The following is a 16,883-nucleotide window of genomic DNA, read 5'->3' on the forward strand; positions in this document are numbered from 1 at the left end:
ACCGTTCACGTGGGACGTGTCTGGCCAATCAGACGTCGCGGGGGACGTTGTCCAGGGGCGTGGCTTAATAAAACACCAAATTCATCATACCCTTTATTTTTTTAACATTTTCATTCAATAATTAAATAAATCGCTGTTTTATCACATAAAAATCACTCTCGCTGCCTTATCACTAGACCTTCGAGACGAGCGCTTGAGCCGCCTCATTGTCCAAATCACCGTTATCACCAATGGTACCAACATTACCATTCGAGTTCGTTTCGACACTTTGACGTGGTAGATTACCACTATTGGCATCTTCGATGGCTTTACGAAGGTCTTTTAGACCGACCACGCCCACCAACTTGCCAATGGCTGTCACATAGGCGTGGTTTACCCCCACCATTGAAAACAAGGAGTGGACTTTGAGCAGAGACGTTTTCTCCACCAATTGGAATGGCGCTGGATCGATGTGACACGAAGTAAAGTCGACAGGGAGCTGCATTTGCTCCTCCTCCCAGATGCGCTGGTCCTCGGGGGACATGTCGCACACGCGCTCCTTGGGCTGGAGGGGGAAAATATCAATATCAACAAATCAACATCAAATATTAGTATCAACATCATTTTACAAATTTGGTCATGCATTTGTCCGAAAACGACAACTCAACGTCATTATCGCAATTAATTATGATGTAATTGTTGGTGATATCATCAACAAACAGATCATTATCATGTTCAACATCAATACTAGTCTAAAAAACAAATCAACGTGATTATCGCAATTATTTATAATGATATGGTTGTTGAGATCATTATCAAGATCAACAACAAATTCAGTGTCAATGAAGGTCATAATCAAAATTAATTATGACAGAATTGCTGTTGATTTATCAGCAAATAGATCATTATCATGATCAACATCAATCTCAGTGTAAAAAACAAATCAACGTCATTATCGCAATCAATCAAGATTGTTGTTGATATCATTAACGAATAGCTCATTATCAAGATCAACATCAAAATCAGTGGAAGTCAACTTCATTATCGCAATTAATTATGATGAAATCGCTGTTGATATCATCAACAAATAGATCATTATCATGTTCAGCATCAGTGTAGTGAAGGTCATTATCGAAATTAATTATGACAATACTGCTGTTGACTCATCAGCAAATAGATCATTATCATGATCAATGTCAATATCTGTGTAAAAACAAATCAGCGTCATTATCGTAATTAATTATGACGAGACTGCTGTTGATATCATCAGCAGATAGATCATTATCAAGATCAACATCAAAATCAGTATTATCGCAATTAATTATGACGAGATTGTTGTCGATATCATTAGCAAATAGATCATTATCAAGATCAAGATCAACATCAAAACCAGAGTAAATGAACGTCATTATCGCAAATGATTGTAACGAAATTGGTGTTGAAATCATCAGTAAATAGATCATTATCAAAATCAATGTAAATCAACGTCATTGTCGCAAATAATTATGACGAAATTGCGGTTGATATCATTATCATGATCAACATCACTATCGGTGTAAAAAAACAATTATGACGCGATTGTTGTTGATATCATCAGCAACTAGATCATTATCAAATCAACATCAAAAATGGGTGCTGAAGGCATGCACAGTGCACCCATACCTCAACCTTTTTCTTCCTCCTCCAAAACCTCTGCCGCATTAAAACACCACTCAACATCACACCACAAAATCAACATCAACTTACCAATTGCACCTTCTTGGATGTTGACGGACTCATCGGTATAATTTGCACCTTATTATCCATCGAACCTCCTGCACTATTCAACACTGGCGAACTGTCATTATTCTCAACATCTTGAAGTTGAGCCGATTTTCGAAAAATCGCTTCAAACGCCAATCGAATCCGACTTTCAGCGCCCGTAACAGTCGTGTACGGAGTAGAGCCTGGACTTGTAGAAATAAACGGACTGAAACCTTTCAACGTAAAGGAATTGGTTTTTTTCAAGATTGATTTTTTGGGTTGTGACCCAAAAACAGGATGAAACGTCGGTTTATCAACATTGAGTTGATTCTCCGACATTTGCTTAACGCCCAGTACGTCAGGGGCGGGGACAACTTGAAAGCGGGAGGGGCGACGTTTGCGTTCCTCCGCCTTACGCTCCGCCTCCTCCCTTGCCCGCTCCTCGGCCTCTCTCTGTCTGATCGCCGCCACTTGCAATCTTCTCTCTCTCCCGATGTGTTTCTCGATCAATTGGATCAATTGCAAGCGTTGAATTGAGCCAAGCAAGATCATGTTATCGTGGTTATCAACCAATGGGAAGCTTTGCAATTTGCGATTCTCCTTCAGCAATGTTTTTAATTGGTCGTAGGTCATGTTATTGAAAATGTAGCGAACATCACGCACCATAAAATCCTCCACGTACACTTTGTACATGCCGCTGCTGCTGGGCAACAGGTCGGGCAAATAGGGCAATTTTTTTATCAAAATAATCGAGTCGTAAATGCTGGGGGCTAGAAGACTAGCGATTGCGTTTGATATTAAAACGGCGATCATGATTGGGATGATGTGCGATATTTGTCCTGTCATTTCGAAAACTATGACGGAGACGGAGATGGTGTGGGTGACGGCGCCGCTGAAGGCGGCCGCCCCCACGGTGGCGTAGCCCCCGGGGATGATGGTGGCGATTTGGCCCCCGTAGCGCATCCCGCTGGGGAACCACATGTGCATCAGTTCGCCCACGAGGCGGCCGAAACCGGCGCCAATTTTAAAAACGGGGATGAAACTGCCGCTGGGGACGGGGATGGTGGAGCAGATGATGCTGAAGATGAACTGGAAAAAATATCAATAATTAAATCAATATAAATACGTATTAATACTGTCTTTGCTAAATTTTCAAAAATATAGACTTTTTATAGACTTGACTTGACTTGACCTGACCTGACCTGACAAATTTCTATCTTGCGGGCGCTTATAAGGATTTTTTTTATTATTAACAAATTTAAATAATATTTACTATTTTTTTATTTTTTCATATAATAATCTTTGCAATGTCAAAATAAATAACATTAAAAAAAATTTCAGCGAAACTAGCCAACGTTTCGAAGGTTATTTTCGCAAAAATTGAGCAATTTTTTTATTAAGGGCTGTAATCCTCGTAAAAAATGTATAAAAAAGTTGAAAGAACTACTCACAAAATATACAAACTTGCTTTGTGATTTTCTGCATTAGTGAAGAATCTTTGCGATATTTTTTTGTAACAATGTAACAGCGATTCTTATTGAAAAATAAACTAATTCGATTAAAATAATGTGAAAAATTAAATTTAGAACATCTTTTTGCAACTTTTTGTGTGCTAATTTACGATAACTCTTGCGTAAAAATTGATTACAAAAAAACAGAGAATTGGATGAAAAATTGTGTTATTTGTGCCTTTTTCGTGCACTGGGTCACTTAGAAAAATGAGAAACGCGAGTATTTTGATAAATATAATCAAAAATACTCCGAAAATCGCGAAATTACGTCGAAAACGGTTTTATTTATTTTGATTATTTTGTTTTTTATTTTATTTACTTTATTTATTTTATTTTATTTGCTTTATTTATTTTATTTATTTTATTAATTTTATTAATTTTATTTATTTTATTTATTTTATTTATTTTATTTATTTTATTTATTTTATTTATTTTATTTATTTTATTTATTTTATTTATTTTATTTATTATATTTATTTTATTTATTTTATTTATTATATTTATTTTATTTATTATATTTATTTTATTTATTTTGTTTATTTATTTTTCTTTGTACATTTTATTTTTCACGAGATTATTTTGGCGAATTGTAAAACAAAATAGGCATAAATTTTTTCCATTATATAGACACGAGATTTCTTATCATGAAAAAAATATGTCCTCGTGACGAGTTGAATACAAGATTTTGCAAAATTCAGTGAGAAATTTCAAAAAAATTTCAAAATTTTTGCCTTTTTACTTCGTTTTCCAACCAAAAAGTAGCCAAAAAAACACTAAATTTAATCGAAATGTAAGTTATTTTGCTTACATTTTATTCGGATATGCAGGTTTTTATTGAAATTTTACAAATAATTGACCGAAAAATTTCAAAAATTTTCAAAAATGAATCAATTTTTGCATTTTTTGACGTTTTTTTAACAAAATTTCGCAAAACCGGGCTAAAAATTTAATAAAATGGATCGAAAATGATGTGATTTTAGAATTTTTGAGTTATATTAGCATATTTTTTATTTATAAATGCAATTATTTAAAATCGAAAATTTCCGAAAATTCATAAAATTGGTGTTATTTTTGCCTTTTTTGAGTGCTTAAGCACGTTTTTAAGCTAAAAACTCAGTTTTAACGAAGTTTTCAAAAATTAGAGAACAGGGTTTTGAAAAAAACGCAATTATTTTGGAATTTTTTTATTAAAATAGACCGAATTAGATCGAAAATATTCGCGTAAAATACAAATTTATTAACACCGAGCCTAGAAGTTGTTTTGTAAAAACAAAATATTACAAAACGGCCTGTTTTGCAATATCTGACACTAACAATAACTGACAAAGAAGCCAAATGAAAAAAAAAACGACAAATTCTCATTCAGAACCAAGTGAAATTGAAGAAGATAAGCTAAAAAATTATCTTAGTTTTGAACTTTTTTTTATTTCATTTATATGATCAAGAACTACGATTTTCTAACAATGAGGTGTTTAATTATAGATATTTATAGTACAGTCACGATCAAAAAGAATGACACCCCTAAATCCCCTATTTTGTAAACTAGTTGGACAGTTTGTAAACTAACCTCTTTATTGAAATGTATAACATAAAAAAATGTAGTTGGACTTTTGCTATGCGGCCCGGTTGGCCTAGGCTATCATTCTTTTTGATCGTGACTGTACCTATCCGTTCAACAAATTGTGAATTTATAAAAGCTATATATTGGGCAAAAGAAGCCAAAATAATTTATTTAAACGAATATTTTCGCATAATTTCGAAAATTACAAAATTATTAGATAATAATAATATTAGATCGTACTGATAATAAAACAAAAGCAAGTATAAGTATAAAATAAGTATAAACCAGATTTTTGCACAAAATAACTCTTTCAATAACATCTAAAACATCCACAAATAGCGGGGTTAAGTTCATACTCAATCATGGTCCTCCGAGCCGGATAAACTTCGCAAAAATAGTAAAATATTAAAATAGTTTTTTTGACGTTATCCAAAAAAATACGTTCAAATACTTGAATTTCGTTCAAAAAAATCAAACACTTACCGTAAACGCCACATAGGAAATCAAGCTGACGAAGACCCCAGTGTGCGGCGTTTGCCAATGCTTCAAAACGTTATGCTGATCAGCCGATAAATTATCGGTAGTCCACGTAAAATTGCTAAACAAATCCATGACTTGTTCATGCGTTGTCAAATCGCCCGCAAAATACTGTCCCGTCCCTAACGGAAACGAAACAGTCGAGACTAGAAGACTCACAATGGCAGGATACAGGAAACGACTGTAAAAAATCCAAGACTATTTTCATGGTTTGGCATTTGGAGATGAAAAAATCAAGTCGAGACTCACTTTTTCTGCAAGAAACTATTAATGGTTTTGCTATTTCGCATAAACATGACGTATTGGCGGTGCATCCACACGTAGAACGCGCCCCCCAGCCCGCAGAACGCCCCAATCAGGGCGAAAACGAACAGCTCCTGAGGGTCGAACGGGAAGTCCATCTGGAAGCTGGTCTTGAACACGGCGGTGACGGTGTCAGCCCTGTCGAACCAAACCGCCAACAGGCGGAAGATGGTGGCGCCGCAGACGGCGGCGAAAAAACCGCGCCAGTAGTTGCGGACGGCGAAGTAGACCGTCGTGACCTCGATGCTGAAGAGGACGCCGCCCACGGGGGCGGCGAAGCAGCTGCCCACCCCCACGGCGCAGGCGGCGGCGAGCATTTCAGTGGTGCGGTTCTCGTTTTCGTAAATGCCCTGAAAGCCGGTCACGAGTTTGCTCAAAAGAGTGGCAGAAATGCTGGCGATGTGGACGAAAGGGCCCTCTTTGCCCAGGGGAAGGCCGCTGCCGAGGGTGGCGGTGAGGCCGATTACTTTGGCGACGAGAGTACGGAACGTTAAGTATTCTTTGAGGGCGACGCCGCGGAGGATTGTCTTCATTTCGGGAATCCCCGAACCTGGAGGACAATTTTTTTTTGTTATTTTCTCAATTGCGGCAAAACTATTCGAAAAAGTAGGACTGTTTTGAGGCTAGTCGATGTGAAATGATCCGGGGAAGCGACTGGCGTCGAGAAATTTGCCAAATTTTTAATAGTTTTTTTGTTATGAATTTTTTAAAATTTACCTATTTCTGCTTTTATTTCGAATTTTCTCAAAAACTATTAGTTGGAGAACAATGCTCTTTTTTGAGAAAGGTAGATAATTAAAAGAGATTTCCAACGATAATAAACTTTATGGGGTTCTCTCTGATAGTTCCGGAGCTATTGCTCGAAAAATGTGCCGGGTACTGAAAATCGGCCAAAATCGCGACAAAAATTGGAAAAATCAAACTTAAAAAAATCGAACATATGGACTTTTTGTGGACTTTTAACAACTTTAGTGAGTTGTTAAGACATATAGAAGTCCATAAAAATTTGCTGGAGTGAGTTTAAAAAAAAATTTTTTTTCATCACTTTGAAGCTAAGTGTATTTGTTACTCAGAAATTTGAGCAAAAAAATTGAAAATTTTAAATCTCGTGAAAAGTTGGTATAATACAGAAAAAAAGCCGCTGAATTCAATAGAACAAACCGCATTGCTCTACGACTTTTAGTTTTCGAGTTATGAATTTTTTTATTGAATAAAATTTTCCACTATGACAAATGGCTACCCTAAATTTAGGCAAAAAATTTTAAATTTTTAACTCTTGTGAAAAATTGATACAATATGTAAAATGAGCCGTAGAATTCAATGGAACAAACCGCATTGCTCTACGACTTTTAGTTTTTTTTTTTATAAATTTTTTTAGTGAAAAACTTTGATCGCCTCTGTAGCCGTAACCGTTGCCCGGAGCGGCTCCGGGTTTGGGCCAAAAAATAGATAAAATTAAGCGCTATCAGATGGTTTTTTATTCGTTGCTCTAAGTTTTACAGTTTCCGAGAAAAACGCAAAAAAAGGTTTCCATTTTCACTTTTTTTCAATTTTCAACCGCCAATTACGGCGAAACTATTAGAGTTATCGAAAAACGGAAAAATGGAGGACAACCGGAATAAAAAACTCTAGAAAATGGCGTAGGACTCAAGGCGATATCTCGCAAAAAAATTTTCAATTTTCAAACGCCGATTACGGCCAAACTAAAAGAGTTAGGAGAAAACGCTTTTTTAGATCGGAAAGAGCACATCAAAATCTATAAGATAGAATAGGTTTCATTTGATTTAGAGACACTTTAAAAATTGACCGATTTTAAGGGGGGGGTGTTAACTTTTTTTTATTTTTTTTTTATTTTCTCATTTATGGCTAAACTATTCGAAAAAGTGGAACTATTTTGATCCATACCTATGCAAAATGATCCGGGGAATCGATTGGCATGGAGAAAATTGCCAAATTCCCAATAGTTTTTTAGGTATGAATTTTTTAAAATTTTACCAATTTTTGCATTTGTCTCTAATTTGCTCGAAAACTATTAGTCGGAGTACAATAATTTTTTTTTGAAAAAGATAGATAATTTAAAGAGCTTTCCAACGATAATACACTTCATGGGGTTATCTCTGATAGTTCCGGAGCTATTGCTCGAGAAAAGTTCCGGGTACCGGAAATCGACCAAAATCGCGACAAAAATTGGAAAAATCAAACATCAAAAAATCGAACATATGGACTTTTTTGGATTTCTAACAACTCTAGTGGGTTCTTAAGACAAATAAAAATCCTAAAACTGTGCTAGAACGAGTTTTTTTTAAGATAATTTCGAAGAACTTGAAAATTTTGCCCACTGTGTATATTAAAACCACTGTGTATATTAAGAATGACAGTGCAAACTGCACGCATCGCGAATTCCCCAAATTACATTCCTTATAATTTCCAAGGCCGGCCGACCGCCTAATAAATTCGCAAACACGCCAACTTCGCATTACGAAAAAAAAAAAAAAACAAATCAATCAAACAGGCCTTACCTATCGACTGCGGCGCCACCAAATGCACAAACCCAGCACTAAACAAAATCAAACAAACCGGCAAAGACACCCAAGCCGCATATTGCGCAAACGGCTGTCCATTTAAATCATTGTAAAGCCAAATTCGCGCCCAATTACACAGGGAAATCCCCCGATCCATTATAAAGCTGAGCACGGCCATTATGACCCCCAACAGCGCCAAAAACACCCAGTCCTCGCCCAAGCGCGCGAAAGTGTGCTTCCATAGGAACGACACGGCCTTGGCGAGCTTTCCTACAAACAATAAAAAAAATAAAAACATATAAGTGGGGCCAAAAATTCGTAAAAATAATTTTTAGTGGGGGGCACGCATTTTTGCCCATAAATAATCAAGGGGGCACGGGACAAAAAATTGCAAAAATATTCATTCACGGTGGGCACTTATTTATACAAGATATAAAACAAAAATAACATATAATTAAAGGGGGCACGGGTCAAAAAAATCGTAAAAATATTTTTTCAAGGGGGGCACTTATGTGTTACCTTGATAGCCCCTCAGCTCCTTTTTGCGGGCCCTATCCTCCTTCAGTCGCCTCTTTTCGGCCTGTCTGAGCCCTTCTAGCTTCGCAAACTCGCCCAATTGCCGACTGTATCGGCCATACATCTGCAAAAAATCGTAAAATTGTGCGTTTGTTTGGATGGAATGGCGTGTTGGCTCGTTTCCAAACGTTTTATTAAATAGTATCGCGGCCACGTGTTCGATTTTTCCTTACTAAAGTGCTGACGTAATCCTCTTCGGGGGGGCACGGGTAGAAGCTCTGCTCCCGTCGCTTTTTCCGCTTTTCCACCAATTTCGCGAACTCTTCCCATTCTTTATCGACCGATTCGGGATCGGCTTCCCCGAAATGGGCTTCGCTCATTTCGGTCATGATGCCAAAGACGCAACTGGAGGTGAAAGCGCAGCAATTGGGGCCTTAACGGCCCCCGAAAACGGACAAGACCTACGTCTTGTGCAAAATAAAGGGACAGGATGAGATAAGGGGATAAGACGCATGTCGCAGCTGAGACGATAATTTGCCAATTGTGAGACACATTATCCAATTGAGATGTGTCATATACGATTTAATGAAGATTATTACATAAATGCGAGGTGAAGAAACATGTGACGTCATCACTTAACTCCAGTTGTGGGAATTGGGAAGCAGACGGGAAATCCGAGACTCATAGTAAAGAGAAGAAGAAAAATTCAAAGATTCAGTTTGCTTCTTAATTTTTATTCCTTTTTGCCAATTTTTTTTGTTTTATTGTCTTTTTCGTAGTTTATTTCAACTTTTTTCCAATGCTTTGTAGCATTTTTCATTTTTCGAATTTTTTACATTATTTGTTTTCATTACGTTTTTGTTTTTTTGTTTAAGATTATTTTCTTCTATTTTTTAATTCCTCCTTTTTACAAAGAATGTACAACAAAAAATGTAATAAAAAAATAAAAATAAATAAATAATACATACAATTTGTTTGCTTTATTTTCTATTCCAACCTAGTTTCGTTTAGGTAAATCTTCTTATTTAGTTTTGGGTTTTTTTTTCAGTACTTTGTAATAATATTGTCATTGTTCTTCAAGTTTCTTTGACATTTGTTTGTTGAAGTTTTTTATTATTTTATTCTGTATTATTGAGTTCTTTTACTTTATTTGTTTTTAGAACATTTTTGTTTTTTGCTGTAATTCCATATTTTTTATTCTATTTTATTTTGTTTAAGTTTATATTTTCCTATATTTATTTACGCATAAATTTAATTATAATAATAATAATAATACTTTTAATAACAACACTTTATTAACCAAAAACCTCCTTTTTACAAAAAATATGCGATAAAAAAATATAATAAAAAATAAAAATAAATAAATAGTAATTTGTTTTGTTTATTTTCTATTCCACAATAGTTTTATTTATAGTTTTGTCTTTTTTCAGCACTTTGTAACGTTTTTCAAGTTTTTTTAACATTTGTTTTATTGTATTAATATTTTGTTAATTTTTTTCATTATTTAATTTTTTTATTTTATTGTTTTTCTTATTATTCTTTTGTGATACTATTTTTTGCCAAATAAAAAATAATCACAAAAGAACCTTTGACGTAATATTAAAAAAAATATATTGGAACACTCCATAGCAGACCTTCTTTCATTTTTTATATTCGCTTTTAATTATTTTATTTTCGAGTCTATAGTTTTTTCTTTTTCAGCTTTTCTGATGCTATCTTGACAAAATAATGACTGTATTTTCTATTCAACTTTTTTTATTCATTTTCTTTTTCCTTATTTTATAGTGATTTTGACATTATTTTTCTAATTTTTTCGAAAAAAATTTACTTTATTGACGAATTATGTTGTTTTTAATTTCGTAGACGTCTAGATGTAAGTTTCTTTTATCTTTTATCACAGTTATTTTCTTAGTTTTGTTCTATTCTCATTCCGAATTATTCGTTTTTTGAGTTTTCTATCTCTCCGCCACTTCGTAATTTTTTGACATCAGTGTTTGTGTTGTGTTATTTCTTAAACATTTATTTTTCTTATATTTAGTTTGTCATTTTTATTTTATTTTTTTATTATTCTATTTTCTCATGTTTTTCTCGTCCGTTTCCGATATTTTTTAGACATATTTTTCTAATTTACTTTACATTCTGGCCTCAACTTTTGTAAAAAAAAAAACATTTTTTTCTCAAAGTATATCCCTATTTTTTATTTTTTATTTGATTTTCTTTTTTTTTATTCTTAATTTCTTCCCCAGTCTTTTCTCTTATTTTTTTTTTATTTTGCTACTCTTTTTTTCTTTTCAACTATATTTTTTTTATTTCATTTTTATTCAGCGACCTCTTTGTACGAGTAGCAAGAATATCAATAATTTTAATGTTTTTAAGGCAAATAAAACAAGATTTCAGAAAGCATTCATTTATTTTCCAAGTGCTATTTTAGGTACAAAATTTTGGAAAAACCCTTTACAAGTTATTGTTACCATACTTTATATTTTTATCTAAGCCTATGAATTTTTTCAGAATTTTTCTACAATTCGTTCTAATTAAAATTAATTAATTAATATTACGTCTCTGCTAAAAAGTATGTATTATGTCTTATGTCATTTAAGAATAAGCGATATTTAAACGTTGTTTTGGGCAAAAAATGCGTAAAAATATTATCACCAGTCCAAAAAAATAATAATAATTAAGTAAAAGTTCAAAATATAGAATACTTTATTTAAAACATCATTTAGTAGAAACTTGTTTACTCAAAAACAAGTATTCCTTTGTGTATTAACAAATGAAGATAACCCACAATAAAACAATTGCCCTCCCGACCGCTTGATCTGATTTATCCAGGTCATGGCCCACCCACTCCTCCGCCTCTGTCACCTCTCGACTATAGACAACCAACAATACACCTAAACCCAAAATAGCCGCTATTTTGCAACAAAACCGGGTTTGTTGGCATTGTCATCATCACACAATCAAAGCAAAACATGTGTTTAACAATTACGTAAGATTTTTCCCGAATTATTGCTCTTATCATCACGATAACAAGCCAACTCGGATTTTTGGTTGCGTGTTTTGTGAATCTTGATAAGAATAATCAAGTCGGCGCGGAAATAGAGTTTATTTTCGATTTTTGGCAAAGAACATTTTGGCCGTCTTCATTGTTTAATCGGACAAAAGCAGCGCGAGATTTATAATTAGGTCGTTTCAGGCGGCTTTTCTTGACCCACAGAATTAATTAAGCGAAAAATTAGCGTGTTTTAACAAACACGAAATGTCAATAGTGGCGTACGAACTCAATAATAATTTAACAATCAAGGAATTCGCCGGTTTAATCCACCACTTGAACCTAATCTTATCGCGCCAACTGTGATTTTTACGATTCATAAAATTAACAATTCTAATCCCTCTGTCTGGGAATTTTTTGGCATTTTTATCGCACTGTGTGTTTGGTCTAACGCGAGTTTTGCGTAATTGCACTCTTGCACAAATATTTTAATTAATTTTGGGGATCAAACTGGGTCAAGTGAAGAATTAGAACACTTATTCGTTCATTGTTTAATTCAAAAATGGCCATAAAAAATAAACATAAAATATTATGACTAATTAATACGAAAATTTGGTTTTTGCTGTGTTCCTGTTTTACATTTTTAATTCGAGACAATAAAACGGACAAAAGCCAAAGACTCGTAAAAGTGTTTTTATTACATAAGAAAAACCACAGGACTTTTTTATACGTTTATCGTAAATAATAAACAACTTTATTGCTTTTGTGATTCTTGGCAAAATCAGAAAATGTGTACAGCTAACTTCAAAAGTAATAACAAAATGTTAAGTAAAGTACAGCTAACTACAAAACGAATGATGCTTAAATTTTTAATCAAGTGACCGTGTAATATTGTAAATTCAATTTTAATTTTAATACTCAAGACTCTAAAACTAGGTACAGCTAAGCACACCAATAATGACACTATCTAATTTCTAATCACGTGACGTAGTTAAATAATTTATAAGTGTATGCAATGTGTGTTTCCTGTTTTAAAATTTTAATTTGACAATAAAACGTGCAAATAATTAAATAAATAGGTATTAGGATAGAAACAAATTCTTGTAAAAATTTTTTAAAACATCTAACACAAAAATAATAAATCTTTTTTTCTTATTTTTATTTCTGGTTTTTTCTCTTTTTTTTGTTTTATTTTTTATTTTTTTTTGTTTTATTTTTTTTTATTTTTTGTTTTTTTATTTTTTTATTATTTTTATTATTTTTTTTATTTTTTATTTCTTGTTTCTTATTTCTTATTTCTTATTTCTTATTTCTTATTTCTTATTTCTTATTTCTTATTTCTTATTTCTTATTTCTTATTTCTTATTTCTTATTTCTTATTTCTTATTTCTTATTTCTTATTTCTTATTTCTTATTTCTTATTTCTTATTTCTTATTTCTTATTTCTTATTTCTTATTTCTTATTTCTTATTTCTTATTTCTTATTTTTTATTTCTTATTATTTTAAACCACAAAGAAGGCAAAATCAAAAATTGTGTACACCGTAGTTCACAAATAAAGACACTATGTAAAATAATCACAAATTAGATAATAATGACACTCAATTTTTTGATCACGTGACACAATTTGTTATAATTAATTTGTCAAACTCACTACACATATTACAACACGTGACCTAGAGACAAAAAAATTGATATTAAATTATGAAATATTATAAATCAATCGGTTCAAAAAAAAAATAGGGTTCGGAAAGGTACAGCCAAGTGCAGAGCTAAAGTCGCCCGACATTTGCGTTTCGTCCACGGCCTACTATTAAAATCGCTGTGATAGTAATAATAATAATTATATTACTTAATCAAAAGTGTGATAACTGTGATAATGGGACAGGTGTGGGAGTGCGGCCCTCCTTGGGCCCGTGACCTTCCCATCACGTGCCTTAAGATCACGTGCCGGTCTCCGGTATCGCGATCGCATTGCCGGTAGCGATTTCACGTCAATTTTTCCACGCCAACTAGATCGATTTGGCACTAAAATACTCACCACTGTATTCTGGTATCCCAATCCATAGCGATCCTTGTCGGTTTCATCAGGATTTGCGGTCGCCATTTTTTCTTCTTCTTCTTCTTCGTTGCGAACTTCCTGGAATCAAACGCGTCGTTTTAATCACATCGCCGGTTCAAGGCCACCATGTTTCTGTGTGTATTGTTTTGCGATGCTCGATTATTTCAGCGTGTGACATATTAACTGAAATAGAAGAAAGCTGGCTGGTGGCCAACTCGAATCACGGTATATTTTTGAATAAAAACACGAAAAAATTGATTGTAAGGAATGGTAATTGGATAGACTTTAGACTCGAGGTGTGTCTAGCGATGCGGAATTTTGCGCGGTTATTAAAAGAAAACAAACAAAAATAAAATTGGGAAATAAAAATTATTTTTCTCATGCAATTTTGGGGTTTCAAAATTTTGGATCAAGGCTGCCAACCTTCATTTAGGTTATTTTTTTAATTACTGATACCTGTAATTATTATAATTTAAAACTAACCGAGGCACAGCCGAGTGATAATTACATGTGCTAGTTATTGTTTTTACTATTCATTCACAACAGCAGCCATTTAAAAGTAAACAATTAACGTAACGAACTTAAAAATGCACTTAATTAACGTTTGATTGATCAAAAATTGTAAAATTCATGACCGGGAATTTTTAAATCAATTTCTAAATTTTAATTTTAGTAGAATGAAAAAATTAAAATTGACCACAATTCGTCCAATATCTCCAAAACTGCGAATCGCAGAACAAAAATGAGGACAGATTTGGAATCCTCGGACAATTTTACGTCAAATGGGCCTATTTTTGACCAAAATTTTTGGTTATTGTGACCTTGATGATTTTTTTTATTAGTGGATAGGTAAATAAAAATTTTGACCAAGTTATTTTGTTCGGATTATTTGCACAGTTTTGCCTCAACTGCTACAAAATTTGCTCAAAACTGGATAATTAACTAGTAAAAAGGGCAACACGTTGTTTAAAATTAATTTTTATTTTTTTTTATTTTTTTATTTTTGGTTTTAGGAAAATTAAAATCGGCCATATTCCGTCCAATATCTCAAAAATTAAAAATCGTAGAACGAAAATGAAGACAGATTTGGAATCCTCAGACAATTTTACGTCAAATGGGCCTATTTTAGACCAAAATTTTTGGTTATTGTGACCTTGATGATTTTTTTTATTGGTAGATAAGTAAATAAAAATTTTGACTGAGCTGTTTTTTCGGATTAATTGCACAGTTTTGCCCCAACTGCTACAAAATTTGTTCAAAACTGGATAATTAACTAGTAAAAAGGGCAACACGTTGTTTAAAATTAATTTTTATTTATTTTATTTTTTTATTTTTGGTTTTAGGAAAATTAAAATCGGCCATATTCCGTCCAATATCTCAAAAATTAAAAATCGTAGAACGAAAATGAAGACAGATTTGGAATCCTCAGACAATTTTACGTCAAATGGGCCTATTTTTGACCTAAATTTTTGGTTATTGTGACCTTGATGATTTTTTTTATTAGTGGATAGGTAAATAAAAATTTTGACCAAAATATTTTGTTCGGATTATTTGCACAGTTTTGCCTCAACTGCTACAAAATTTGCTCAAAACTAGATAATTAACTAGTAAAAAGGGCAACCCGCCGTTTAAAATTAATTTTTATTTATTTTTATTTTTTTATTTTTGGTAGTTTAGGAAATCGACCATATTGACCATATTCCGTCGAATATCTCAAAAATTAAAAATCGTAGAACGAAAATGAAGACAGATTTGGAATCCTCGGACAATTTTACGTCAAATAGGCTTATCTTAAACAGAAATTTTTGGTTATTGTGACCTTGATGATTTTTTTCATTGGTAAAAACGTAATAAAAATTAAAACCGAGTTATTTTATTTGGATTTTTTGCACAATTTTGAGACGATTTTTACGAAATTTTGTTCAGAACTAGTAAAAAGGGCAACAAATCGTTTTAAATTAATTTCTATTTTTTTTATTTTTTTGTAAATCAGAAAAATTGTAATGAACCAATAAAATTTTAAAAGTAATAACGGTTTGGTCTTGAGAATTTTTAAATTTATTTTGCTGTTTTTTTTCTCTTCTTTCTTTTTTCTGAGCGAAAAATGAGGGATTATGAGTCAGTATTACCAACCATAAAACTTAAAATTAGTATTAAAAATATATATTTTAAATAATAAAAAAATAAAACAGCTAAAATTGTATCTAAAGTTATTATCACCGATAATTTTTAATTGTCAAAGCAAACAGTGTTACCAACTAATACTAATCGCAAATCACAACCTACTTGAATTATTTTATCAAGTGTGATAATAAAAGTAATTCAGTAGCTGTATTTGTTTCTCCCGATTGCTTCAATTCATTATTTCGAAAAAAATAATCATTGTCACGATTTTGAAAACGCAAAAAAATTGTAATTATTGACAACAACTTGCACAAAAATGCCATAAATCTTCGTCAAGAGCGATTAGCATAATTTGCATTACTTATCCATCGATTCATGTCTAATTTAAACCCATTAAAAGGTAACACCATGTCCGAACTAACCGATGTTAACACAAATGACGTCTGAAGTGCGAAAAAAATTAACAACCGCTGAATAACGTCTATTATTAACGGAGTTATTCACCTTTTTTGAATTTTTCAAAATTAATTGACACCTGTCACAATCGCCGCAATTATTCCGAATTTCGGCCCAACAGGGGCTTCCCCTTACCTGTGCAGTCGTACCAGTTCAATTAACCCATGGATGGGTGAAACAATGCAAACGCACCGACACTGTGATAACAACTGCTTCAAACTTGTGATATATGTGAAGAAAACTATGTCAAAAAATGAGATAAAATTGTTAATTAGAAAACACTGTGGAGTACTTGTTAGCACTTCAAAATCAACAATCTCGGCCCAAATGTGCCAATTGATTGGACACACGCGACAAGTTCGCCAATCAGGTGCCGATTCACGTGCTACTGGAGCGAAATAAACACAATTTTCGGGAAATTGTTCAAATTCAAATGGAGGGGACGACACTGGTGTGAAGTTGGTTGCGTAACCAATGATTATTATCACAATAATTTATTGAAAAAAAATTATTACAATCATAATTTCCCGTCTGTTGTAATACAAATAAGTAGTTATCGTGCCTCCCGAAATTAATTA

The 16,883-nt window shown here is 32.9% G+C and overlaps 1 protein-coding gene across 2 annotated transcripts; it reads right to left on the bottom strand.

The window, feature by feature from the left end:
• Positions 1-80: 80 nt before the first annotated feature.
• Positions 81-16,707, bottom strand: ClC-a (Chloride channel-a). Of its 2 annotated transcripts, XM_008196449.3 has the most exons (8): positions 16,441-16,707; positions 13,705-13,803; positions 8,676-8,796; positions 8,154-8,426; positions 5,581-6,184; positions 5,278-5,512; positions 1,726-2,811; positions 81-544 (listed from the first exon to the last, which is right to left on the bottom strand). In XM_008196449.3, the coding sequence occupies exons 2-8, from the start codon at positions 13,768-13,770 to the stop codon at positions 173-175; spliced, it is 2,757 nt and encodes a 918-aa protein (XP_008194671.1). In that variant the 5' UTR covers positions 13,771-13,803; positions 16,441-16,707; the 3' UTR covers positions 81-172. The 2 variants fall into 2 exon arrangements, with proteins under 2 accessions (XP_008194671.1, XP_974480.1); XM_969387.4 differs by lacking the exons at positions 13,705-13,803; positions 16,441-16,707 and adding an exon at positions 8,906-9,515.
• Positions 16,708-16,883: the final 176 nt, after the last annotated feature.

This window comes from Tribolium castaneum, chromosome 8 (genome assembly GCF_031307605.1).
Source record: "Tribolium castaneum strain GA2 chromosome 8, icTriCast1.1, whole genome shotgun sequence".
Taxonomy (NCBI): Eukaryota; Metazoa; Arthropoda; class Insecta; order Coleoptera; family Tenebrionidae; genus Tribolium; species Tribolium castaneum.